Source organism: Ogataea polymorpha (assembly GCF_001664045.1).
Source record: "Ogataea polymorpha strain NCYC 495 leu1.1 chromosome Unknown OGAPOscaffold_2, whole genome shotgun sequence".
Taxonomy (NCBI): domain Eukaryota; kingdom Fungi; phylum Ascomycota; class Pichiomycetes; order Pichiales; family Pichiaceae; genus Ogataea; species Ogataea polymorpha.
The window spans coordinates 339,771-365,570 of record NW_017264699.1 but is presented as its reverse complement, the minus strand read 5'-3'; the positions used below and the strand labels follow the sequence as shown (position 1 = coordinate 365,570).

Sequence of the window (25,800 nt, the reverse complement as noted above, 5' to 3'; positions counted from 1 at the left end):
GGTTTCTATTTAAGAGGCAGGGAATTTCAGACTTTTTGGAGAGCAAAAGATGATAAAGTTGCAAGTTCACATTGTTCCGCCGAGCTCTACGAAAGCAAACAAAGCTCCCGCTTACAATGGAACTGGAAATAATGTGGATATGAGTGTGATGCAAATGCAATCGCAGATTTACCCCGGTTCCCAGTCCCAGCATAATAATTCTTTCTATCCAAACTTCACACTCAATGGCTCAAGTACGCCACTTGTTAACGGGATTTCGGGTTTCAATTCCCAGTGGCCAAGTTATGGCCCGTCTCCGCATATCGTGGGCACGTCCGATGGCATCAAAAAATTCCTTCACATTACGAAAAGTTCAAGCACGCTTCAGGATGTTTGTGTTGAGATTCAAGAGAGATTTTTGAGGCTGTATCCTGAGCAAGAGCCTATCGTCATTCACCAAATTCAGGATAGCAATGAGTGTGACCTGGACCCGGAGTACTCAGTTTCAATGATATTTGATACGGATAATATTTTGCGTGTTCTCGTGGAAAATGAATTTACTGAGGAAGAGGAAACTGATTCCAGAGGGAAGCGCCATCTTCACAACGATCTGAATAAGATTGTCAAGAAAACAAGGTCCTCTCGTAACCAACGTGTTTGGCACGAGGCTCGACAACCTCCTTTGTTAGAAGCTGACGAGGAATCCCATCAATCCAATCTGTCGCTTCCAGCTCCTAACGATGGCCATCAGGATGCTACTGTAATCATTGAGCCAAAGAAGAATCTTAGCCCGCGAAATGCAAGTCCGGTGAATGCGCCTGGGTCTCCGACAAGAATAACGTCAGGAATGCTCACGTCACAATTCCAGCCCGATCTGTCAAAAGCTCTGGATGAAAACGAGAAAGACGAAGAGCGTGATTTGCAAATAAATGACCTACTAACTGACAGCGATCACTATCAAAGCGATTCTAATCAGGACACCTCTGCTGTCCGAAAGAGGCCGAGTGTGCCAACTAAAGCTGATGTGATGAACCGCGTTTCTTCAATGCAGCGGAAATCTCCAGTGCAGTTGAACGACAGTTCAAACTCTTCCTTTTCTTCGATCCCTGCTCAGACTCCTACACCCGCCAACGTTGTCTCAAATCCATCATTTAAGGAGACCAAGCCTATGAAACCATCGCAGGTCACGAAAAAACTAAATGACTCGGTAAAGGGCCCGGATGCAGGTTTGGAGAAAAAGACGCAGCAAAAGAACATCAACAAGGAGAAGTCTACAGCCCCAAAGGCTAGAGGCAAAAAATCAAAGGAAACAAAGGAAACAACGGAAACAAAGGAACAGAACGAACAGAAAAATGGTTCCAGGGAGGAAGCACTGCAGAATTCACCAGCTGAAGAGACGCCTGTCGCCAAGCCTCGCAGAGGCCGTCCTGTTGGTAGCAAGAATCGCGTCAAGAAGGTTGAGGCAAAAGAAGACGGATCCCAAAATGGCGAGGAGACCACAAAGCCAGAGGAAAAGAAAAAGCCCACCCGCAAGCCTAAACCAAAAAAAGTCGAAGTGGCCGCAGCAGAGAGCAGTGAAACAAAGGACACAAATATGAACAATACTGGTGCCACCGAATCTACTTCACAGAATGGAGAAAGCAAGACAGCTGCTGATACCAGAGAGATTGATTCTGCAAAGACTCATTCTAATGATGCACAGAATCCTGGCACGAACTACACCCGAGCAGAAGTGATTGGCCTGCTAAAAGATGGAATGAAGGGAAAAACAAAGAGTAACGATATTCCTGCTCATCAAGTACAATCTAATGGTATAGCTGAGAAAGTAGGAAAGCCACCGGTGGCTTCAAACTCCCAACCGCTTGTGCCACAACCGGCAGAAAGTGAATCGGATTCTAGCGACGATGATAACGATGACAACGATGATGACGAGTTAGAGGATGAACAGGAAACAATGAAAAGACCCCGAGTGGTGAATGCACCAAAGAGCCTGCTCAGCAACACCTCTGTCCTTTCCTCGCGCAATAATTCCACGTTGAATGAAAGCCAAATCTCCTCTCCACCTCCAAGCACGCAAGAGGGCCGTGTGGTTCCTCAACTGCTTTCGCAGTCTCAGACACAGCCACCACATGTCTCTCAATCTGGAAGCTCGATTTCTTCGCTTCCAAAGCTATCCCAGTTGATGGAACGTGGTCTCCCTGATGTCAGGGAATTCAACCAAGGTGCCCAGACAACGTCTACTTCCAGGCAGGAGAATTCTGAATCCGATTCCGAAACCGAGTCTTCTGACTCTGAGGATGATTCAGACGACTCACAGGATGACAGTTCGGACTCAGAAACTGCGGGATCCCAACGATATCTTGATGCGAAAATGGCAAGTAATATTGTTTCCAAGGCCAAGGGCAAGAAGAAAAACCATGGATTTTTGGATCTAATGAAAGATGCTCGAAAATAGCTAAATTAAACTAGGCAAGCCATATAGAAAACTAGCGACGTTGTTGACCCTCAACAAATCCAAGCGCGTCAGCCTGATCGATCTCACTAACTGTACTCACTTTGTTGTTGAACATCACCCCAAAGTACTTGTCACAAACTTTGAGCATTTCTGGACGGAACGTAGTGCAGATGAATTGAGCGTTGCGGGAAAGCTCATGAATGATCTGCGAGACAGAAGTTCTGTATTGGGCATCCAAGTTTGCATCAATCTCATCAAACAGGTAAAATGGAGCCGGGTCACACTTCTGGATTGCCAGGATGAGAGCAATTGCACAGAGCGATTTCTGTCCGCCAGAAAGCTGTTCAATTCTTTGTTGTTCATCCTCCCTTGAATTGAAAGAGACTGAAATCGAAATACCGACGTATTGATCCACCAGTTCAGCGTCCTCTTCATCATCAGAGTCTTGTTCGAAACCTATCTTGCCTTTACCAACCTTTTCACTCCTTTTCTGGATGATCAGCTTACCGGTTCCTGCTGGAACTAGCTTCTCAAACACCTCGGTGAAGCCGATACTCACTTCCTTAAATGTTCTGATAATGGCATCATCCTTTCTGCGCTCGAGAACCGAAATAAGGTCTTCAATGGACTCTTTAGCATCATCAAGCTCATTTTTCCGAGCAACCAACGAGTCACGCTGTTTGGCAAAATTAAGGAACTGCTCTAGGGCCTTTTTATTGACATGACTGTATTGTTTCAAACTCTCAGTGACCTCATTCAATAAATTCAAAATCTCACCTGAGCTTATATCTTTGTAAGCAGTAAACGCCTCTTCTGGCAAGACACCCAAATCTCTGATTTTCCGGCTAATCTCGTCGCGCCTGTTACCGAGCAACACCTTTCTGCTCAATGATTTTTCAGAACTCTTGCCATAGTTTTCTAGTCGCCGCAAGAGATTCCTTTGTGACTCATTGAGTTTTTGAAGCTGGTCCTCCAGGCTCTCAAGCTGTTTCTTCAATTCTTTCGACTTGCCGAGCAACTCAGAGTTCGAGGACTCCAACTTCTCTTTCGTTTCCACCAATCTCTGCAGTCTGCTTTCGAGCTCTTTCACCTTGATGTCATCATTTTCCTGAGACTTGGACGTCCGCAGACTCAACTGCCTCAACCGGGGGTATAAACTACCATTCAATTCGGATATGAGCGACGAGGCCCGCAACTCCAGCTCATTGAGCTGTTCACTGACCTGAGTGTATTCTTGCTCAGCAACTGAAATACTTTCTTCGAGCTTTTTCAGCTGCTGCAACTCGGTGTCGCTCAGATTGGATTCCTTGAACTCAGATTCTAGTTCGTTCTGGTATTCACTAATTTGTTGCTCCGAAAGCTTTATAGAAGTCTGTAGTGACTCAATGCGTCCTTCCAGAGAGCCAAGCTCTTGGTCATATCTGCTTTTTTCATTTGCAAGTTTTGATTTGGCGGACAAGCAAGACTCCTTTCTTGTGAACATGGCATCCAGTTCTCTGCGCTTAGCTGCTAATTCTTCGCTTGTATTGGTGACGCGAGCGTCTTTGTCTGCAATCTGCTTTTTGACCTCTTCAAGCTTCTGTTGGGCACTGAAGATCTCAGATTTCCATTTGGTCAAGTTTTTAAGACAGTCAACCCTTGAACGAGTTTGGTCTCGAAATCCTCCTGTGAGCACACCCTTACGGTCACATCTATCGCCGTCTAAAGTAATGGTATTGAGTTTGTAAGCCTGAGAGATTTCAGCGCCTTTCTCCAGAGTGATACAGACAACGGTCTTGCCGAAAACTTGTTTCACAGCAGGCTCCAAGTATTCGTCAAATGCAATCTTCTTAATAAGAGGAACGCATTCCGATGTATCTGGATAAGATGGGGTTTTAGGATTCAACCTATTGAGAGGCATGAAGGTCACACGCCCTGCTTTTTGTCTAATCAGCTCCTCCATGATAAGTGTTGCAGTTCTATCGGTATCAACAACAATATGGAACAAAGAATTCCCGCCAATAACTTCGACAGCAGTCTTGTACTTTTCGCTGACATTAATGAGTTCTCCCAAGGTCCCATATACCCCGTTCAAACCAAGATCTTTAGCTATCCGTTGAACCGCTTCAAGCCCCAAAGCCATTGAACGATCCATCGTTTCACTGACTCCTTGCTGTGCTCTGGCTTTTTCAGTTTCGTATGTCTGGATAACACTATTGAGCTTACTTTCTTCTCTCCAAAGTTGCTTCCTGTCGTCAATGAGTTGATTGTATTCGAGCTTTAATCGCCCCAGCTCTTTGTCAAGAGAATCCATTTCAGCGTCTAGGGGGTCAGCGCTTTTAGCAACGTTCAACTCAGAGGCGAGGTTTCCCGCCAAAGACTCCATTTCTTCCTTATTTTTCAGGTAGACCGCAAGGTCTCCTTTTTTGGATTCAAGGGATTTTGTCAGATTATCGATTTCTGATTTGAGCCATTCATCACGTTCCAACTTGCTCCTAAACTGTGAAAAGCGGCCCTTTTTGGAAAGAAGGGAGCGCTGCTGTTGCTTCATCTCATCCAACTTGCCTTTGATAGCGCGCTCTTTGGCCGACGCATCTTTAAGAGCAGGCTGACACTTGCCAAGCTCAACCTCCTTCTGAGATATCAGAGCGTTCAGGTCCTCCAGCTGAGAAGCAATATCAGCTCCCGAAAAACCAGTCTCTGCGTCTGCTTCTTTTAATCGAGCACTCGTGTCTCCTATACTGGTTAGCACGTCTTTAATTTCAGCATCATTCTCAGAAATGTCAACGTCGACAAGCTTCAAATCTGCCGTAAGCTCTGCGAGTTGAGCCTCAATGCTTTGTGCTTGTTTCTCCCTCTCAGCTAGTTTTCCAACCAAGGAGGAGGTGTCCTGAAGAGCAGCTGCATAATCTGACTCCAGAGATTCAATCTGGTCATTTAAATTCGTCAGCTCTCTATCATAAAGATTATATTCAAGAGATTTTTTCTTATTATTGAGCTTCTCAAATTCCTTAAGATCATTTTTTTCAAGGTCGAGATCTTCCAAACGACCCTCAATGTACCTCAACATCTCCTCAATTTGCTCTCTTTTTTTATTGGTATTTGTCATCTCTTTGAGCGAGTCTTTCAGTTTCGTTTCAAAAACGCGAGCCCCAGCAACTTCTTTCAAGAGCTGTAACCTTTCAGAGTCTTTGGCATTAGTTAGAGAAGTAATCCGACCTTGGGGGACGATATAATATGGATTAGATTTTGAGAACCCAGCACTTTCGAGGAGATTAGTAATATCAGACTTGGTAGCAAGTTTCGAGTCTATCGAGTAGTCATCTTTCTTCATACCAATTGTTCTTCTGATCACAACCTCGTCTTTGTCGATAGGAAACCTGCGATCTGTGTTATCGAAAACAATCTCCACATAAGCGGACATAACAGTACCCGAACCTTCGTGAATCAATGATTGGCGCTCCTCTCTTGTCATATTGGTATATGCGTCCGATAGAACAAATCTGATGGCGGCGAAGAAATTCGACTTTCCTGACCCGTTACGTCCAACCACTACATTGTGCTTGGGAGAAAACGAGTCAATGATGGTCATATTCTTGTAGGTTTTGAAACCCTGTATTACGATCTTCACGTTAGTGCCGTTATAGTCATTTACTTACTCTCTTGATATGCATGGTTTGAGGATATACAAATCAACGCGTCTCAATATTTTTCGTGTCGCGAAATCGACACCCTACACCGAAATAGATTAGGGCCGATAATATTTTGGCTCAACGAACGGCATCTTGCACACAATTGCGGGTCTTAGCTTGCCTCTGATTTCAATCAGAACTTCGGTGCCGGTCTTCTGATAAGGCTTGTTAATGAAGGCCTGACCAACGTTGCCTCCAAGAGTAGGAGAAGGAGATCCAGAGCAAACCACACCAATTTGTTTAGACTGATCGTCGCTCGCGAAAATCTTGTTTCCCTGACGAGGGGAGGGGCCTTTGGATTTGATGCCAACTCTCTTGAAGGAAACCGACTTTGGGTTTTCCAGCTGGCTCAGTATCTTTTCGCTTCCATTGAAACTGTCAGACCTTCTTGATTTGGACACTAACCAGTTCAAAGACGCTTCAACAGGTGTAATCTCTTCGTTCAGTTCATGGCCGTATAAGCACATTCCTGCTTCAAGCCTCAGCGAATCTCTTGCTGCAAGGCCGATTGGTTTCACAACGTCGCTCTGCAAAAGAGCAAGGAAGAAGTCTCTGGCAACGCCTATTTCTGGGATGGAGATTTCAAAGCCATCTTCGCCTGTGTAGCCACCTCTTGCGATATGGAATTTTTCCGAGGATCCGAAACCATTCAAAGGAATGAATCTGGACTGGCCAAAATATAAGGTGCTCAGATCAGACGAAGTGAACTTAGACACAACTTCCTGCGCTTTCGGCCCTTGGATTGCGAGAAGGCCACCTTCAAACGTTTTGTGTTCGATATCAGAACCTTCATTGTAATTGCTGAGCTCTGATTTGATGAACTCGATATCTTTGGCTCTGCAGCCTGCATTAGTAACGATATAAAAACTGTCCTCGTCGTGCTTTGTGATCATGCAATCATCAATAACTCCACCGTTGTTATTAAGCAACACGCTCAATGTGGAATGAAATGGCTTGAGAGAGCGTAAGTCAGTGGGACATAGCTTCTGCAGAAAAGAGGTAGTGTTCGGACCTTTGATGCAATGCTGCAGCATATGGGAGACATCAAAGACCCCGCAATTAGCTCTGACCCACTTGTGCGACTCGATATGAGTTTGGCCCTTGTAAAGAACAGGCATCGAATAACCCGCAAAATCGACCATGGTTGCTTTGAGCTTGATATGCAGGTCTGTGAAGGGCGTGGTTAGAAGAGAAGGTTCAGACGAGTAGTACCTAACTTCTTTCGGCCATGATGACAGCACTCTCCGGGAAAACATACTACGATTGAGGTGATGTGGAGAAACGGGTAAGGATTTATAGGCAAAATGAAGTACAAAGTTTTGACTGGGATTTGACAGGGAAATACTTGGTGACTTAATAGATTTGAGAGCCGTTTTTTTTTATCTCACAGACAGCGAGCGACCGTGGTTCAAATTAATACGTACTCAAACAAGTTGGCCAAGTGATTCGCGCAGATAATCTAGATATTGACTCATTTCACTTTCGGCTTGTCTCGCAGCCTATGCTATTGTTACACAAAAAAACAGCGTAGCCTTAATTATTTTATCACGGCAGCAGGGAGAAGTGCTACATGCAGCCTAAAAAGATGAAAGCATTCAATAGCAGTGGGGTTGGGCCAGTTGTGTGATTTACGCTGGAAAGAAGAGTTAATCCCATTAAGACTAGCTCGTGGAATTGCCTGAGTACTCTCAACCATTTTATAATACGTGGGTCTCTCATCCAAATTTACGATATTGTCAATGAGCCTATTAGGGAGGACCAAGAGAAAAATCTAACTCTCACAATTCAGCTGGCTTGACAATATGGATTTGGGCGCTCAACCTGTGCCACTGTTTTAATCTGCCCAATGAAGTTTGCCTATTTGCTACCAATATGTTGGCTATTATGGGTATATGAACCTGTAGCTACTAAAAATGGAGGAAGACCAGGTTTACGAAACTATCATGACCTTAGAAACCAATCGTCGCTCATTCTTTTTCTTATCTGTGAACCGGTGCTTAATTTCAATGGCCCGGATCAAAAAGTATGTTATCTAGTTTTATTTAAATAGCAACCCCAAAAGTCATCGTGCAGGATATCTTTCACTTTCAATGTGCGTAATATCAGTCACAAGAAAGACGTTCGTATGAGTCAAGTGTTCTTTTGTGCTTGACAAAAAAGGCCAACCATAGCATGTTTGCAGCAGCAAACAAAAGAACCTCGTATAATGGGAAATAAACGAGTCCAGCACCCTTTCCGCCTGCGGTCGAATCTGCAATCAGTCCCATGAGATAAGGCATGACAGTGGACCCCATTGCTCCCAATCCACATATCACAGCCACACCCGCAGTGGAAAACCTTTTGGGTAATGTTTTCATGGCTATAACCACAGTGGTAGAAAACATAGGTCCAACAAAGAACCCAACAAAGCATATAGAGCAGACCATCAATGAATAGACCTTATTGAACAACCAGAAAAGAATTGTTCCAATGGTAACAAGGGTACAGTATATTAGCATCGCTTTGGTTTCGTAATCTTCAAATAGATGACCGGTGATGAAGCTAAGGAGAAACCGGCCAGCGGTGAAGGCAATCCAGTACGCACTAGTGACGTATGACGAAGACTTGTCCGTAAAATTGTGAATGTTCAAAAGGTAATTAAAAAGCCACACACCCATGCTGAGCTCCGATCCCAGATAAGTAAACAAACACAAGGAGAAAAATATAATGAACTTGTTTGTGATAATCGTCTTGAATGCCAATTTGTCCCCAGTCTCATCCTTCTCACAATCTTGTTGTAATTGGTATCTATATTTCCATTTTGTTTCTCTGCTGAAAAGAAAAATCGAGCCCACAAAGTTTATTGCAATGAGACCCAATATGAAAAGGTAGTACTGGTTCCATGCAAACCCATGATGAATCAGATAGGTGCAAAACAGAGGGCTGATAAAACACCCCAATCCGTAGAATGCATGCATTAAACCAAGTAATTGATTGCTATACTTCAAGCCACCAACAAAGAGGTTCATTGCACAATCAAGAGTTCCGAACCCTAGTCCGTTAATCATGGACACTGAGACAAGCGTCGAGAAACTCAGCTTTGCATATATAGCTGTAGGCATTAACGACATGATCAGCAAGGAGATGGGATAAAGGCCTTTTAGGCCCATAATCTGGCAAACCATGTTGTTTCCGAAACTTGCGATCATATAACCTATAGCTTGACAAAGAAATAGATATGAGATATGAGTTCTATCAGTTTGATAATCTGACAAAAGGTACTCCATAACCGATCCCAAGGATTGATCTGCCACGCCAATGATCAAGAAGCTAATCACAATGACCGCGACCTGTAATCTCAGTCTTATCGAACGTTTTACATCTCTGCTTCCCAGGAGAATTGTGTGACCTTGGAAGTCTATGGTAGATGGCATTTCAAAATCCTCATCCGCTCCGAATTCATTGTCATATTCGCGGGGTAACTCAAAGGACTTATCTTCATTTTCCGGTGTGAGAGTGCTGAGTTCAATAGATCCGCCACTCATGACACAATAAATTAAAGATCCCTTTAAACTTTTTCTTTCCCCATGAGATGATTAATAGCCAACGTAGTGGAACTCCAAAAAAAAAAAACGTTTATGCGATATGGTAGCTATGATGTATATTAATGTTCATTTCGCGCTCTAAGCTTGATTGACAGGCTTTTCAATGAACTTTGGAGGAGACCAGGTAATCCGTCAAAACCCATACTTGTCAACTCATGTAATATATCCAGTCTCAAATAATCGTAGTCAGTATATGTGTTGTGCCATTGTTCAGAATTACTGATAAGTCGGTTGAACTCGGATTCGTTCAAAGGCCCTGCAAGGTGAGTATCTATCCTATTGGAATTTTCAAGACGATGGATTATATCGGTAATCAATGAAGAATATGCAGGTGCATAAAAGACATCAAAGTCTTTTTTGATGGAATCAAAATCATAGTCTTCCTTATCGTCAATACTTGAATCGTAGTGATGATAGCGCTGTTTCAACATTTTGGTTGTGAGAGCATACGGCAGCATGAACCCCTTGGCGGTAGACTTCTCATTTCTGTCGAATGCCTTGTCTCTCCAAATGATATTACACAAATCCATCACGTAAGAATTGTGCAAGTTTTTGAGCATGCTGAACATCACTTGTGTCAAGTCCGAATTTATCGCACCATGTCCTTGTTGGGTAGACAGAAAATTTGCATAGTAGCGTTTGCAAAAACTCACATGTCGACATACTGCGTCCACTAAAACAGGGTTCGATGAGAAGTATAGGTCATAAAGTACAACCGGTGGCAGAACTAAATTTGAAAGTTTGAGGTGCTCGTAGTCAATTCGGTAAATCACACGCAGAAATCCAACGAAGCTTAATTTACAGTCAGTATAGTGTTCAGCTTGCCCACAAAAACTTTCCATAAAATCGCCAATCACATTCCCTATCAGATTATTGATCGTTTTCCAAAATTCTTCGTCCTCATGAGAGGACTGAACGATGCACCAGTTTGATATAAGATCAGAAATAGATTCCAACACACGGGATGCGCTAGCAGCATCCTGCAAGAGTGATCTGAGCTTCTCATAGACTGGGACAAATTGTAACCAAGGTCGATAACTGAGGTAAGGTATAAATTCGTAATATTTCACGGTACTCATAACGGGACTCCCAGGTTGCAAGTTTGACAAAAGAAAGTGCTCCACGGCTGGAAGAAGAACCATTGAAACTCTAGTGAGTTGAAGCAGTCCATTGAATAATGGTTCATGCACAGGATTTAGCTTTTGTCCTTCTTCACCAAGAATAACCTCCATCCAATTGTTTAGCTCCTGATAATCAAGCTGCAACAAAGCTGTGTACAAAGGAAGTCTTGGATAAAATTGAACGAAATGGCCAAGAGTTTCAGCTACTTTGAAACTTGGCTGCGCTCTGTAATGCGAAAAGTCATCAATCTGGTATAATAACAACCCCATTTGTCGAGGAACAGGAATGCTATCTAGATGCAGCAAATAGGCAGGAATTGTGTAACAATCGGCTATCGACCTGGAGGTCAAGATATCCAGTGTATTGAGATCAAAAGAAAACTCGTCAAGCTTTTTGCGCTTATATCGATGACTTCCGGCTGATAGCCCATATCTCAAATTAAGATACTCAACCATTTGGTAAAAGTCTTGTAAGTTGTAGTAGAACTCCTGAAAATCTTCAATTTCCATCAGTGGTGACATGGCATCAGTATTCTGATTGAACTGATGATATTGAACTTTGAGGTCCACCAAAGAGTCCAGCACTTGGTGGTCCACCTTGAACACATCCTTAGGAAGCCTATCATTCTCGACTATCTCTTCCAATTTATATCTATAGGTATCAAACAGAGGCAGATTGTCCTTTCCCTGCAAATGACTGTGAACAACAGTAACTAAAGGCAACATGCTCTTGTCTTTTCCATAAAGTTCGGTCAAGTATATGATTCTGGAAGCATTGAGCAAAAACTTGACATTATAAGACTCATCAATTTGCGAACTCAGCTGAATCAAATAAATTATAATTATGCTTATATTGCTTCTGATGTATCCGATTGGTAGCATGTTAAACAGATACGGAAGAATCCGCAAATAGTCTTTACCTAGTCTGAAATTGAAAAAGTTGGAGACAAGCCATTTGCTCATGTTGGTTTGAATCCTCTGGTGTAGTGTCATTCCTTCGTTGGAAAACGTAGATAACCTCAACGCGCTAATAATGCAGAGAAATGTGTCAAAGTCTAACAGCTCATAGCAGTACCAAAGCTTTACAATTCGAGATTTGATGGAATTGCTGAAAAGCTTCGCGTTCGTGGTGTCTAGCACGACATTGAGCAGTTTCTTAAACTGACTCAGACTTATACCGTATTTTGGTACTACCAGCTGTAATTCGCGTACGATCTCTTTGATGGAATTTGAGTCCGACTTTTCGTTTGCTGTCCTCAGAATCTCAATAGAAGAATCAATAAAGTCGTAGTAGCGCTGAATTTTGGCGCGCATTGCGGGGTCCATCCTGAATCCTCGAAGATATAGCTTGTTTTTATTTCAGATACGCGATTGTTTTCCGCACCTTTGCACCACACTTATATTTAGGTCGATCAAGCCAAAAAAAGTTATTAGGATTTGGGATGTCTTCGTCAGAAGAGGAAACGCCTTTAAATGCAGTGAAACGCAAGCGGGTAACCAGCAAGCCTGAATTAGCTCTGTCTGAATCAGAGGATGGATTGGCTGCTGGATCAGAGAAGGTGAAGACGCCAACCACATCATTTAGTGAAGATGAATCTGAAGATGTACCTCTGAAGAAGCGGAAAACCAACTCGAAGGCCACACAAAGCAGGCCCAGAGTCAAGAAGGAATCACCATCAAGCGCTTCAGTTTCTCCCCGGAAAAAAAATCAGCAGAGTAAGGAGCCCAAAATCAAGAAAGAAGATACACCCAGAGTTAAGACAGAAGATGAAGCGGAGGAAGAAGAGAAGTACAAGTGGTGGGAGCAACAGGACCTGAACGACGAAATTGTTTGGGATACCCTTGAACATAACGGTGTTATATTTCCTCCTGATTACGAGCCCCTCCCTTCCCATGTGAAGTTGATCTACGATAAAAAGCCTGTTTCTCTACCACCAGCTGCTGAAGAAGTGGCCGGGTTTTTTGCAGCCCTATTGGAGTCTGACCATGCTAAAAATCCAACTTTCCAGAAGAATTTCTTTGCCGACTTCTTAGAGGTGCTGAAAGAAAACGGTGGGTGTCCAGACGCAGAAATCACGGAGTTCCAAAAATGTGACTTCAGCCAAATGTTCGAGTATTTCCAAAAGCAAAAGGAGGAAAAGAAGGCCATCTCTCCACAAGAAAAGAAACGAATCAAACAAGAGAAGGAAAAGATGGAAGAGAAATACAAATTTTGTCTTTTAAACGGACGGAGAGAGCAGGTTGGAAACTTTAGAGTTGAGCCTCCGGGGTTATTCAGAGGTCGTGGTGCGCATCCTAAGACCGGTAAACTGAAAAAGCGCGTTCAACCGGAGGATATAACTCTGAATCTGAGTAAAGACGCACCAATTCCTCCGCCACCTGAAGGCCACCAGTGGGGAGAAATAAAGCATGATAACACTGTCGCATGGTTGGCCATGTGGAGGGAAAATGTGCTTGGATCCGTGAAGTATGTGCGATTTGCTCAAAATTCCTCTTTAAAAGGTATGAGTGACTTTAAGAAGTTTGAAAAGGCGAGAGAGCTCAAGAACTACATCGATGCGATTAGAAAGGATTACCGCGCTAAGTTGAAGTCGGAGCTCATGATGGATAGACAACTGGCTACCGCAACATATCTCATTGACGTGTTTGCCCTCAGAGCAGGCGGAGAGAAGAGCGAAGATGAAGCAGACACTGTTGGTTGCTGCTCCTTAAGATACGAACACATCTTTCTTAAGCCTCCTAACACAGTTGTATTTGACTTCTTAGGTAAGGATTCCATCAGATTCTATCAAGAGGTTGAAGTTGATCCGCAAGTTTTCAAGAATCTGAGAATTTTCAAGAAGAGCCCAAAGAAACCTGGGGACAACTTGTTTGATAGAATCGATCCTTCCGTGCTCAACAAATACTTCCAATCGTACCTGCCAGGATTGACCGCTAAGGTTTTCAGAACATACAATGCGTCCAAGACAATGCAAGACCAGATCGACCTAATTAAGAACGAAGGTACGGTGAATGAGAAAGTAGTCAAGTTCAACGCTGCGAATAGAACTGTTGCGATTCTCTGTAATCACCAGCGGACGGTTAGCAAAAATCATGAAGCAGGAGTCCAAAAGATTAATGAGAAGATAGAAGAAATGATATGGCGCAAGATCGTGCTGAAGCGTATGATGCTGCAGCAAGATAAGTCGCTGAGGAAAAAGGATTTCAAATATTTCGAGGAGGTTGATGATATGAGCAAAGAGGAAGAACAAAAAATTATCGAGCGAGTGTTGCAGAAAGAGAAGGAAAAGATAGAAAAGAGATATGAACGAGAGTTGTTGAAGCTGGGATACGAAGAGCTCACCAAAGATGAGAAGGCAAAGAAGAAAGAAGAATTGGCAGCCGATCACAAGAGCAGATTGGAAAAGCACAAAGAATTAGAGAAGACGTACAAAAATGAGTTCAAGACTGGAACCTACGAGATCAAGCCCACTCAAACTGTGGAGAAGTTGCAACAGCAGGTAGAAAAAATCGAAACCAGGATAAAAAACACCAGTCTTCAGCTAAAAGATAAGGAGGACAACTCTCAAGTTGCACTGAATACGTCTAAAATCAATTACATCGATCCTCGACTAACGGTTATGTTCTCAAAGAAATTCAACGTGCCCATCGAGAAGCTTTTCACTAAAACTTTGCGTGAGAAGTTTGCATGGGCCATTGAATCAGCCGACGAGAACTGGAGATTCTAGAGCTCACAGAGATGTAATATAGAATGGTCAATTATATAAGTACCAAATGTCGCTATGTATAGAGAATATTTATGCTAAGAGATGCTTAGTATTGTCTAGCAGCAGCCTGACAGGCCTTCAGTTGCTGTAAGTAAAAGTCGCAAGCTTGGTAGTTGCCATTTGACTCCTCCAAACATCTAGTGAAGTTTCTAGCATCGGCATCACAGGCTGGAGTGGATTGTTGTTGGTATTGTTGAGCTGAAGCAGCCGGCACTTGTTGCTGTTGGTATTCAGCAGGTTGAGAGGAAGATCCGGAAAACAGACCGGTGATACCTGCACCAATAGTATGACCCACGGCGGAACCGACAGCAACACCGGCAGCAGTCGAGGCCATTTGAGAAAACAGGCCTGGCTGTTGTTGGGTCTGCACTGGGTGGCTGTAAGAGTGTGTAGGAGCTGGCGCAGCCATAGTGGATGCCGGTCTGGCACCAGATGGGGCGGATCTAGCAGCTGGAGCAGGTCTTCTTGAAGATGATCTTGGCATGTTGAAAATTATTTTATTAGAAAATATAGCGAATCTATTTGCCACTGCTTTTATATTGCAGATTCGAGAAAAAAAAGGGCAAAAGGATTAAAATTAGCCACGTACCCCAAAAGGCCGGGTAACTGTGGCTAGTTGGTACTGTAGCATTGAAAAGGTGGGGTTTCAGAATCGCAGCTACCAATGATTTGTTTTGGACTCAGACAGGGTTGGAGGGTTGCAGCCTGGAGCTCCATAGGAGTCCACTCAAGGAATTTTTCTGTCACTGCATATCGTAGACAGGGCACTGGAGGAACTGGTAGCCAAAAGGCAGATGATAACGATTTCTATCAGATTAGGAAAAGAGGCAATCGACCAGGAGAAGGTGATCCGGATGAACCAGAGCTAGCGTCAACTTTCAATATTAAAATAAGTTCTGCAATGGGTAACTATGAACAGTTTATCAATGAATCGAAAGACTGGGATACTTGGAATCTTTACAACGAAGATTCCCCGGACTTTCCTGTTCGTAAAAACAAGATTAGACATTTTACCTTGAACTTTGGACCGCAGCACCCTGCAGCACACGGAGTGCTGCGACTGATTCTTGAGCTACATGGTGAAGAAATTGTTCGGTCAGATCCACACGTTGGCCTTTTGCACAGAGGAACGGAAAAACTGATCGAATCGAAAACGTATATTCAGGCATTACCGTATTTTGATAGACTCGACTATGTCTCTATGATGACCAACGAGCAGGTTTTTTCCCTTGCTGTGGAGAAACTACTTAATATTGAGGTGCCGATTAGAGCAAAGTATATTAGAACCATGTTTGGAGAAATTACCCGAATTCTGAACCATCTCATGTCCGTTCTATCGCATGCTATGGATGTGGGAGCGCTGACGCCCTTTCTGTGGGGATTTGAGGAAAGAGAGAAATTGATGGAATTTTATGAGCGAGTTTCAGGGGCCCGGTTGCACGCTGCCTACGTGAGACCAGGCGGGGTGTCGCAAGATCTTCCATTTGGCTTACTGGATGATATATACATGTGGGCTACGCAATTTGGAGACCGTATTGATGAAACAGAGGAGCTCCTTAGCGACAATCGTATCTGGAAACAAAGAACGGTTGATATTGGAACGGTGACGGCAGAAGACGCATTGAATTATGGTCTATCGGGTGTCATGCTTAGAGGATCGGGCGTTCCATTCGACATCAGAAAGTCACAGCCGTACGATGCCTATGAGTATGTGGATTTCGATATCCCTGTTGGGACAAGAGGAGATTGCTACGATAGATACTTGATAAGAATGGCTGAGTTTAGACAGTCGCTAAGAATCATCGAACAATGCATCAACGATATGCCAGCAGGTCCTGTGAAGGTTGAGGATTTCAAAATTGCCCCTCCAGCCAAGTCGTTGATGAAAACTGACATGGAAGCTTTAATCCATCACTTCTTGGTGTTCACTAAAGGTTACCAAGTTCCCCCAGGTGAGACGTATACAGTTATCGAGGCGCCGAAGGGCGAAATGGGAGTGTATGTCGTGAGTGACGGATCAGAGAGACCATACAGATGCAAAATTCGTGCTCCAGGATTCTCTCATTTGGCTGCTTTCGATCATATTTCTAGGGGCCACTTGCTACCCGACGCCGTGGCCATCATTGGAACAATGGATCTCGTTTTCGGAGAGGTTGACAGATGATTATGTGAAACTATTTATTTGGATCTTCCATTATTTATTATTCAAAAACCTATTGAATCTTATTGTTGTGCAACCTCCTCAACTGAAGGACAGGTGCACATCAAATTGATATCTCCATAAGTGTCATCGACACGTGTAACGAAAGGCCAGGTCTTGAAGTCTTTCAAGAATGGCAGTGGAAAGCCAGCTTGCTGTCTTGAATATCCTCTAGTTTGCCATTCTTTTTCATTGGTCTCCAGCAAGTCTCTAAGCGAATGAGGAGCATTTTTTAGTAGAGCGGCGCTGCCACCATTTTTGACATCCTCGATCTCTTTACGTATTGAGATCATCGAGTCGATGAATCTATTGAGCTCGTCTAGGTTCTCAGACTCAGTAGGCTCGATCATCAAAGTTCCTGGGATAGGGAAGGACATAGTTGGAGCATGGAAGCCATAATCCTGAAGACGCTTGGCAACATCGATGGCCTCGATTCCAAATTCCTTGAATGGCCTCAAATCAATGATAAACTCGTGCGCGCAGTATTTTATCTCATGATGTGCGGATTCATCACCCAAGAACATGATCTTGTAGTGGTCGCGAAGTCTGTACATCATATAATTGGCGTTCAGAATAGCCAAACTAGATGCGTAAGGCAGGTTTTGGGCTCCAAGCATCTTAATGTAAGCGTAGGAAATGGGCAAAATCGAGGCAGAGCCAAATGGCGCAGCTGAAACAGGGTTAATTGCAGTCGATGCAGTGTTGGTGGACGCAAACAGAGGATGTTTTGGAAGGAAGTCCTTCAAGTGCTCTGCAACACAAATAGGTCCAACACCTGGACCACCCCCACCATGAGGTATAGCGAAAGTCTTATGCAAATTCAAATGACAGACGTCGGCTCCCAAGTCTCCCGGGGATGTCAATCCCACTTGAGCATTCATGTTCGCGCCATCAAGATAAACCTGGCCTCCATGAGCATGAACGAGCCGGACAGCATCCCTGATTGTAGGCTCGAACATACCATATGTCGATGGGTATGTGATCATAATAGCAGCAAGATTGGAAGCGTACTTGGTGGTTTTAGCTTCGAGATCCTGTATATCAAGATTTCCGTTGCTTAGGCATTTGACTGGAACCACCTTGAGGCCTGCCATAGCAGCGGAGGCTGGGTTTGTTCCGTGGGCACTCACCGGAATCAAGACCACATTCCTGTGGCCCTGGCCAATGCTCTCTAGATAAGCTCTGATGACGGTAAGACCAGTGTACTCTCCCTGTGCACCCGAATTAGGCATGAGGGTTGTTTTAGCAAACCCAGTGATATCCGCTAGATCAGCTTCAAGCTCTGTGATCAATTCCAAATAGCCTTTGGCCTGGTCTCTAGGCACAAAGGGATGAACATTTGCAAATTCAGGCCACGTGATTGGAATCATTTCCGTTGTGGCATTCAACTTCATGGTACAGGAGCCAAGAGAGATCATGGAAGATGCAAGAGAGATATCTCTTTGCTGTAGCTTGTATAGATACCGCAACATAGCTGTTTCCGAATTGTGCGTGTTGAAGACAGGGTTGGTGAGAATCCTGTCCGTTCTAGAGAGCTGGCGAGGGAATTCAGGAAGAGCTTGAAGGCTGTCGAAACTAGTCGTTTGTGAAGTAAACAATTCTACGAGCCTGGAAAGGTCGTCTTCGGTGACAGACTCATCAAGAGACAACTGGATCTGCTTCTCGTTGACTTTGAATAAGTTAATGTTGTACTCTTTTAAGGCCTTGGCAACGAACGCATCTGCAGTACCCTCAACTTGAACGGAGAGCGTATCAAAGTAAGTGGTATTGAGAACGGTATGCGGAGAATGATTGGTGATTTGGTCGGCAAGAATGCGTGTAAGACCGTGAATCCGAGTAGCAATTGCCTTCAAACCATCGGAACCATGATAAACCACGTAGTTGGCTGCAATGTTGGCGAGTAGAGCCTGAGCAGTGCAGATGTTTGAAGTAGCCTTTTCTCTTTTGATGTGCTGCTCACGAGTTTGAAGTGCCAAACGAAGGGCATGATTACCGAGCCTGTCTTTTGTGACGCCCACTAGTCTTCCTGGAATCTTCCTTTGCAATTTTTCAGTGACAGCAAAAAATGCCGCATGAGGGCCTCCAAAACCCATAGGAACGCCAAATCTTTGCGAGGATCCCAAAGCGATATCAGCACCAAATTCAGATGGAGGCTTGAGAAGAGTCAAAGCCATTAGATCAGAGGCCACTGCAACCAAACCTTTATTGTTATGCACAATTTCGGCGATATGGGCTAGATCTTCTGGAAAAGGGATGGTACCATCTGTTTGAGGATAAGAGACTAATACACCACATAGCTCACCTGCGACAGGTTCAACGTTACCCAGGTCATCAATTATAAGCTCAATTCCCAAAGTGTAGGCTCTAGTTTTCAAGACGGCTATGGTTTGCTCATGAGTGTTCTTATCAACAAAGTATTTGGTTTTCTTTCCACGCAATTGGTTGTAGGACAAAATCATGGCTTCCGCAGCTGCAGTAGCCTCATCAAGAAGAGATGAGTTTGCCACTGGAAGTCCAGTGAGGTCCGAAACAATGGTCTGATAATTTAAAAGACTCTCGAGCCGTCCTTGCGAAACCTCGGGCTGATAAGGAGTGTAGGATGTGTACCAAGCGGGGTTTTCAAGCAGATTCCGCTGGATCACAGAAGGAAGGATAGTGTTATAATAACCCTTTCCAATGTAGGATTTGACCAACTTGTTCTTGGACGCAATTTCCCTCAATCGGTTTAGCATCTGGGTCTCAGTATATCCCTGTTCAGGCTTGATCTTGAGAGGTCTTCCGACAAAAACGTTTTCCGGAAGAACCTTGCGGATAAATTCACCAAGGTCGGAACATTTCACCACAGAAAGCATCTGATCAACATCTTGGGGCTTGGGACCCAAGTGTCTGCGCGCAAAAGTATCCAGATCCGCTAATCCTTTATTTGGGGGATAATATCCCTGAGCATAGGCTTTTGAGGAAATCAGCCGAATAGATCCACAAAATGCAATCCTGGACGAGACAGACATTGCGAGAAAAGAAATTGATCAATTTTGAACAACAGATACAGGACTGAAGGTGGATATATAAAGGACTGATGCAGACTGACTTGGAAAAAGAAATCTGCGGAGATACGAGTCAACTTTAGTTACTTGGTGACTCTGGCGGACAGGATTGAAATAAATAAATATTCGGTATATTACGTAAGCGCAACCGCTTGAGTTCTGCGTCCACTATTGGCAGCTACCCATGAGCCATCGGTATTCCAACACACATTGTTCACCTCCATTTCATCAAAAAAGCCAAAACATGGTGCCACAGAGTTTTCTGGTTGGCCGCAGGTTGTGAGGTCGTAAATAAGTACTTGACAATCGTCTGCTCCCGTTAAGAGGAAGTTCTTGCTTGGATGCCAAGCTATGCTATTGACAGGTGCCACATGGTGCCGCAGGATCTCGATTGGTGTCTCAGGATACCTCAGATCTAGTATTAAAATGCGGTTGCTATCTGCTTCTATGGCGGCGATTTGGTTAGCATTGTAATTAGACGTTGCTAGTCGGAGCAATGGCACACGCTGACCCATTGCTGCGTCTTGGGCGGAACTTAGCGTAGCAATACTTGCTATAGATGATCTGGTAGACTGGGGCTCGTATATGATGGTCGAATGCTCCAAAGATCGCAGATCGAAGACTCTGATAGACCCGTCATTGGAACAGCTGGTGAAAACGTGCTTATTACCGTGCAGAAATTTGACATCAAAGACCTCACTGTCGTGGGCAATCAACTGCGTTTTGGCCACGCCTGTGCCGCGTGAAATGTCCCAAAGCGTGCACGTAGAGTCTATAGAGCTTGTTATTATATGTCGGGAATCAGTTTTGTTCCAGTCAAACGATGTCAGTGGCGGTAGTTGATTGAAATTTTTGGTTTTTGAATTGGTGAGTGTCATCTTTTCAACGATTCTAGGGCTTTGCGCATAAGATTGTGAAGAATCGGGCTCTAATAGCTCGTAGACTCGCAGACATTCAGAACTTGTTGCTACGCACGTCACATCAGGATAAAGTGGCATTGAGGGATCCCACTGAAGTCTGGTGATAGGGTAGTTGACTGTAATCTCTGCCATCGAGGTAAATTCATATGCGTCTGTTGTCTTGGTGCCATTTTGTTCATCATCCATATATATTGGAGAACCTTTGATTATCTTGAGTCTATTTGTCGAATCCTCACGGAACGAGCTGACAGCAATTTTAGCTATATCAGACTGAGCACTTGATGTCCAATCCAGCCCGTACACAGGAAATCGAGAGTCATGAGATGACGACCTGGGAGTAGAGTGGGTGTGCTCAGGAACAGTTGACGGCTGAAGGTTGGTTGAAACAAAGCGGGACTCTCCAATCCCTAAAAGGTTAGATAAGGAGCTATGAGCATCACTTACTGGAAGGTCCCTGTAGGTGTGGCTGTTCCACTGCTATGGATGACCGTTTCGCGAGCTTGCTAAAAGGGTTGTTATCCATTTATTGGCAATTTAAATCTTCGTGGCGGAAGTTTTTAAGGTTATATGTGGCTAGTGTGTGGTTTTAGTTCGTTCGAAAATCGACAGAAGAAAACTTAGGTTAGATTACGAGACTACCAACTTAGAAGTAACTAAATATCATTAGAAGCCCAATGAAATCATCGAGCCCGAGTCGATAAAGACACTAAAGAGGTATCTATGCAGGTGGGAAATGAAAAGGTATCTAATAAACACAAATGACAATATTAGCTGTCACGGCAAGAAAAATCCGGACAGTCTATCAGGTCAATAAATTGAATTGAATACCAGGAAGTACCAGCACCAAATATCTCGTAACTTTGAGCGGCAAAGACGATGACTATGGATTGATTGTGAACAAACTGAATTCGAAAAGTCCTGCACTTCTTTCAAAGTTGCCAGCACGCTTAGTAGAAGAAGGCAGCAATGAAAGCAGCTCCCAACAAGCCTGCTGAAGCGTAACCCTTGGCAGCAGCACCCTCCAAGATCGAAATGCTGGAGGCAGTAGCTCCAGAGCCAGAGCCAGCAGCAGAAGAAGAGGACTGAGGAGCAGCACCAGTGGAGCCGGTAGCACCAGTCTCGGCCACAGTGGAGCCAGCACCAGCAGCACCGGTGGTGGTGATAGTAGCAACAGTGGTCTTGGTTTCTGAGCCAGCAGCAGCTGTAGAACCAGCAGCGGCTGTAGAACCAGCAGCGGCTGTAGAACCAGCACCAGCGGTAGCAGTAGTGGTGGTGGTAACCTCGTAGTACTCACAGGTGGTAACGTAGGTAGTGGTGATACCGCCGCTTGTAGCAGTTTCAGTGACCTCCAAGCCGGTGACTGGAGTACTAGCAACTGGGTTGGTGATGGTGGTGGTGTAAGTCTTGGTAACCTCACTAGCGGACAATGGGCAGTAAGTAGTGTAGACAGTGGTCAAGTCGGTAACAGTGGTGAGACCAGTGACAATGGTAGACTCTTGACCCTTGCACTTCTCCTCAGTACAGGTAACAGTGATGGTGGTGGTCTCTGGAGAAGCAGTCTCAGTCTCACAAACAGTGGTGACCACAGTAACTGGAGCCAGAGTGAGGGTGGTGGTGAGTGGGCAGTAGGTAGTGTACACGGTGGTCTCATCGGTGACAGTGGTGACACCAGTGACAATGGTCTCAACACCAGTGCACAGTTCCTCAGTACAAGTTTTGGTGAGAGTGACAGTACCAGAAGCAGTCTTGGTAATGACGGTAGCACCTGGGATCTCCGAGGAAGAAGAGCCAGGAACGGAGGCCGAAGATGGAACGGAGCTGGAAGCACCGGAAGACGAAGAGCTGCCAGAACCAATGTACACAGTGGCGGTCAAGTAGTAAACACGCTCATCTCTCTTGGCACTCTCTGGGTCAAGAGTAAGAGCGAAGGTAGCAGTGTAAGAACCTGGCTCAGTAGCGGCACTGGAGAAGATGTGGGCGTGGTACTCCTCTGCGGAATAATCAGAAGTGTTAACATCAAAATCAATGTCAGTATCAGTGGACTCGTTGTTGATTGGAATGCTCTGTCCGTCAGCGTCAGCACTACACAGGGTTGGGTCGAAAGCACTGAAGCTTTGACTGAGCGACAAAACGTTCAAAGAAGAGAACTGAAGAGCAGCAGGGATGGTCATGATGTATTCAGCCCGACCATTGTTCTCAACAGCCCGGATGGATGGAGCAAGAGAAGTGGATGGAGCTGGTCCAGAAGATGAAGTGGTAGAGTTAGTGTAAGCGGCGGTCACAGCGTTGGAGACCAAGGAGGCCACAACCGCGATGTTGAAAAACGAAAGCTTCATTATAACAGGTTTTTAGTAGTTCCCGGTGGTAAAGTTGCTAGCGAACCTGATATCGATATCAACCAGAGTTAAACCTAAAATTAAAGGGCTTTCTATACGGCTTTGGAGGCTCTGGGAATGTCGTCCAATTTATAGTGATGCGGTGCTTTTGCACATTTGGCTGAAGGCACGGATCGCATTTACGTCCACACAGGGGCTTTGGAAATTTTTTTTTGCATAATCTTTTTAGAGGCCGATTGTTAAAATTCGTTTGGCCAATATGCAGTATCTATTTAAACACGGCGAAATTTTTAGAAACCGCGATCTAAGGTGACTATATAGAACAGTTGGAGTAGCAACAATGATATCCTCAAAGAATTGAGAGAAACTGAACTTACTGGCTTCCAATTGGTGTCCAGGTGGGCTTGCCATATGCTTCCACTCTTGCTAATTCCTAGCAATCCTACGCGTTCCACTGGCACAATTGGGCGCGCGTAGGTGAAGAAAATCTTACTAATTCCTGATTTTGGGGATTATGCATGTCGCTAAATCTGGATAGGCTAATTCTGCATTCGGACCGCAGCCTGAATCCTGCATTCAGGTTCGAATCATTACTCACTCTTCGAGAACTCTAGTCCTTAGGTTAACACTGGCCATGGAAATGATCATTCAGGTTCTAAATTTGAACTTGTGTTTATATCTGCAATCCCTGTTGCTACAAGTCCATACCGGGTAACTCTATCTACCAATATGCATATCATTGCTCCTCAAGCGACTTGAGGCGGGCACGTTGCGGCCAGCCAGCTTTGTTCTGCTGAACCTATGCGATTTCAGCGACCATCACGCGTCTTCATAGAATCATACATGGCCATGGCGATCAAAAGTAGTCTAAAAAGTCTCTGTTCCATACAATAGATATTGACAATACTATATACTATATTTAGGAAATTTTACCAACCAGCCAACCTCAACATGTTTATTTGAGGGCCAAAAATCTTCCCCGTTCGATCTCTCAAGATTCTTCTCGACCAAAACGGCCGCATCGCAGGACCTCTAGGGTCATTCCCGTCTTAAATGCCAAGCGCAACTCTACTGTAGTGTATCGAAATTGTATATTAGCATCGTCAAGCGTGATCCTTAGGGGTGCTACGCAGTCCCAGTATGGGGATGCCTTCATATAATCTGTACCTTGATTGCTGTTCAAATCATCCAGCTACCATCAGTCGGCCGTATATGAGAACGATCTACGGGATCTAATGCGCATTACTCAACCCTTGTATACGACCTTCCTGGATATTGTGCAGTTGATTAGACTTCACTGATTAGAATCAGCCAACTTGCTGATTTTACTGAGCCACACAAGCTGACACATAATCTGCCATACTCTATGGGAGCTTTAAAAAAATTCGGGCAAATAACAGTATATTAGCAAAATGGGTCTTAGGAACATATTCAAACCCCCAAAGGAGATGTCTAAGGAGGACGTCAAAGAGTTTTTGCAAGACGAAGGCATCCGTGTGAGGGATGAAGAGAATCGCCATCGCAGAAAATTTAAGTTTGGAGAGTTTTCAAAGTTCGCTCAAGATGAAACCCAGGATCGACCTGCGCTGATGCCCCGAATCCATCAAGAACCGGCTTCACATGGATCGTCTGCCGGATCTTCAGAAGATCCATACAACCCTGCTACACAGTCGACAGTCTCAAATGTGACGCAAGAAACAGCAACTCAATATGGAGGAAGGTACGGTGGCGCTCCTTCCTATCATACATTCGATCCATATGATAACGACGGTTCCGCTTCCGTTAACCAGCAAAGTCTGTACCAGTCACAGTTGCAGCAAGTGCAGACTACGCAGAAACAACAACCGCCCCAAGACACATATGAAACACAAGCTCAAGAAGACGATTTTGATCCTAACACATACCCTCAGGCCGCTGCAAGCACTTATGATCCTTACTTAGACTCGAATCAGCAACAAGTTGAAGAGGAAGTGGACGAGGAAGAGGAAGAAATCAATCGTATCAAGCGACAGACCAAAGATGTTCGAGAAGCGACTTTAAAATCTACACACAATATTTTGGGCCATCTGAGACAGGCGGATGACACGGCCGTCAACACTTTGGGGACTATTGGTGCACAAAAAGAGAAGATGTATGAGATGGAGAAATCCTTAAATGGAATGGACACGCATCAACGGTTTGTTGATGAACATGTCAAGCAGTTAGAACATTACAACAGAGGATTGTTCCATATAAAGGCCAGCAACCCATTCACCAAAAAGTCGAGAATGAGGGCTGCTGAACAGCGATTCCTTGCTCAGAGACAAGCAGATAGAGAAAGAGACGCAAATCTCAGTTCGAATTTGTATCATACTCAAAATGAGATCATAGACCAACTGCGCGACGCAAAAGAGCCCGTTGTTAATTCGGAGCTGAAAGAAAAGTACGAATACGAAAGACGTGTGAAGGAGGCTTCTAGATTTTTGGGAGAAGAACACGATGAGGAGGATGAAAGGATGGAGGTCGAATACAGCAAGAACGTGGACGAGGCGCAAAAGTTGGCAACAAATCTGAGACGCAAAGCTAATTTGCTTTCGCAAGAAATCATGTCACAGAACAAAAATCTGAAAGACATCAGCGAAAAGGTCAATAAGGTCGACGATAAGCTTGTGCTTACGACCAACAGGATCCGGGGTATTTAGCTGAACGATTATGTTATTGCTAATTTGTTGATATCAATCATC

General features: G+C 44.4%; 12 protein-coding genes across 12 annotated transcripts; 4 read left to right on the top strand and 8 right to left on the bottom strand.

The window, feature by feature from the left end:
- The first annotated feature begins 19 nt into the window (after positions 1-19).
- OGAPODRAFT_75213 (uncharacterized protein) lies at positions 20-5,468 on the top strand. Its single transcript, XM_018355987.1, has one exon. It carries the CDS (start codon positions 50-52, stop codon positions 2,432-2,434), a length of 2,385 nt encoding a protein of 794 aa, XP_018212061.1. The 5' UTR covers positions 20-49; the 3' UTR covers positions 2,435-5,468.
- OGAPODRAFT_81510 (uncharacterized protein) lies at positions 20-6,087 on the bottom strand (the record flags this gene model as incomplete). Its single annotated transcript, XM_018356531.1, has 2 exons — positions 20-6,038; positions 6,073-6,087. 2 exons carry the CDS (start codon positions 6,085-6,087, stop codon positions 2,466-2,468), a joined length of 3,588 nt encoding a protein of 1,195 aa, XP_018212060.1. The 3' UTR covers positions 20-2,465.
- On the bottom strand, positions 6,055-7,343 carry OGAPODRAFT_15592 (uncharacterized protein). The gene has a single exon (XM_018353835.1). It carries the CDS (start codon positions 7,245-7,247, stop codon positions 6,162-6,164), a length of 1,086 nt encoding a protein of 361 aa, XP_018212059.1. The 5' UTR covers positions 7,248-7,343; the 3' UTR covers positions 6,055-6,161.
- Positions 7,344-7,511: 168 nt separating this feature from the next.
- On the bottom strand, positions 7,512-7,949 carry OGAPODRAFT_15591 (uncharacterized protein). Its single transcript, XM_018353834.1, has one exon. The coding sequence runs from the start codon at positions 7,799-7,801 to the stop codon at positions 7,643-7,645; it is 159 nt and encodes a 52-aa protein (XP_018212058.1). The 5' UTR covers positions 7,802-7,949; the 3' UTR covers positions 7,512-7,642.
- A 119-nt stretch (positions 7,950-8,068) lies between these two features.
- On the bottom strand, positions 8,069-9,608 carry OGAPODRAFT_92549 (uncharacterized protein). Its single transcript, XM_018357181.1, has one exon. It carries the CDS (start codon positions 9,516-9,518, stop codon positions 8,208-8,210), a length of 1,311 nt encoding a protein of 436 aa, XP_018212057.1. The 5' UTR covers positions 9,519-9,608; the 3' UTR covers positions 8,069-8,207.
- Positions 9,609-10,153: 545 nt separating this feature from the next.
- On the bottom strand, positions 10,154-10,993 carry OGAPODRAFT_15590 (uncharacterized protein; the record flags this gene model as incomplete). Its single annotated transcript, XM_018353833.1, has 1 exon — positions 10,154-10,993. A coding segment is annotated over exon 1 (703 nt), but the record flags the coding sequence as incomplete, so codon positions are not given.
- A 1,354-nt stretch (positions 10,994-12,347) lies between these two features.
- OGAPODRAFT_81505 (uncharacterized protein) lies at positions 12,348-19,789 on the top strand. Its single transcript, XM_018356530.1, has 2 exons — positions 12,348-14,966; positions 15,423-19,789. The coding sequence occupies exon 1, from the start codon at positions 12,916-12,918 to the stop codon at positions 14,536-14,538; it is 1,623 nt and encodes a 540-aa protein (XP_018212054.1). The 5' UTR covers positions 12,348-12,915; the 3' UTR covers positions 14,539-14,966; positions 15,423-19,789.
- OGAPODRAFT_23179 (uncharacterized protein) lies at positions 14,864-16,741 on the top strand (the record flags this gene model as incomplete). Its single annotated transcript, XM_018355238.1, has 2 exons — positions 14,864-14,966; positions 15,423-16,741. 2 exons carry the CDS (start codon positions 14,864-14,866, stop codon positions 16,739-16,741), a joined length of 1,422 nt encoding a protein of 473 aa, XP_018212055.1.
- OGAPODRAFT_15589 (uncharacterized protein) lies at positions 15,249-19,789 on the bottom strand. Its single transcript, XM_018353832.1, has one exon. The coding sequence runs from the start codon at positions 19,627-19,629 to the stop codon at positions 16,801-16,803; it is 2,829 nt and encodes a 942-aa protein (XP_018212053.1). The 5' UTR covers positions 19,630-19,789; the 3' UTR covers positions 15,249-16,800.
- Positions 19,790-19,955: 166 nt separating this feature from the next.
- OGAPODRAFT_46982 (uncharacterized protein) lies at positions 19,956-21,047 on the bottom strand (the record flags this gene model as incomplete). Its single annotated transcript, XM_018355537.1, has 1 exon — positions 19,956-21,047. A coding segment is annotated over one exon (1,092 nt), but the record flags the coding sequence as incomplete, so codon positions are not given.
- Positions 21,048-21,463: 416 nt separating this feature from the next.
- On the bottom strand, positions 21,464-23,266 carry OGAPODRAFT_15588 (uncharacterized protein). Its single transcript, XM_018353831.1, has one exon. It carries the CDS (start codon positions 23,075-23,077, stop codon positions 21,689-21,691), a length of 1,389 nt encoding a protein of 462 aa, XP_018212051.1. The 5' UTR covers positions 23,078-23,266; the 3' UTR covers positions 21,464-21,688.
- A 1,223-nt stretch (positions 23,267-24,489) lies between these two features.
- Positions 24,490-25,758, top strand: OGAPODRAFT_92541 (uncharacterized protein; the record flags this gene model as incomplete). The annotated part of the gene is made up of 1 exon (XM_018357180.1): positions 24,490-25,758. One exon carries the CDS (start codon positions 24,490-24,492, stop codon positions 25,756-25,758), a length of 1,269 nt encoding a protein of 422 aa, XP_018212050.1.
- Positions 25,759-25,800: the final 42 nt, after the last annotated feature.

Coding starts and splice junctions, on each gene's coding strand:
- OGAPODRAFT_75213 (XM_018355987.1), top strand. CDS start 50: ATGATAAAGTTGCAAGTTCACATTGTTCCGCCGAGCTCTACGAAAGCA.
- OGAPODRAFT_15592 (XM_018353835.1), bottom strand. CDS start 7,247: ATGGTCGATTTTGCGGGTTATTCGATGCCTGTTCTTTACAAGGGCCAA.
- OGAPODRAFT_15591 (XM_018353834.1), bottom strand. CDS start 7,801: ATGGTTGAGAGTACTCAGGCAATTCCACGAGCTAGTCTTAATGGGATT.
- OGAPODRAFT_92549 (XM_018357181.1), bottom strand. CDS start 9,518: ATGCCATCTACCATAGACTTCCAAGGTCACACAATTCTCCTGGGAAGC.
- OGAPODRAFT_81505 (XM_018356530.1), top strand. CDS start 12,916: ATGTTCGAGTATTTCCAAAAGCAAAAGGAGGAAAAGAAGGCCATCTCT.
- OGAPODRAFT_15589 (XM_018353832.1), bottom strand. CDS start 19,629: ATGCTTTCTGTGGTGAAATGTTCCGACCTTGGTGAATTTATCCGCAAG.
- OGAPODRAFT_15588 (XM_018353831.1), bottom strand. CDS start 23,077: ATGAAGCTTTCGTTTTTCAACATCGCGGTTGTGGCCTCCTTGGTCTCC.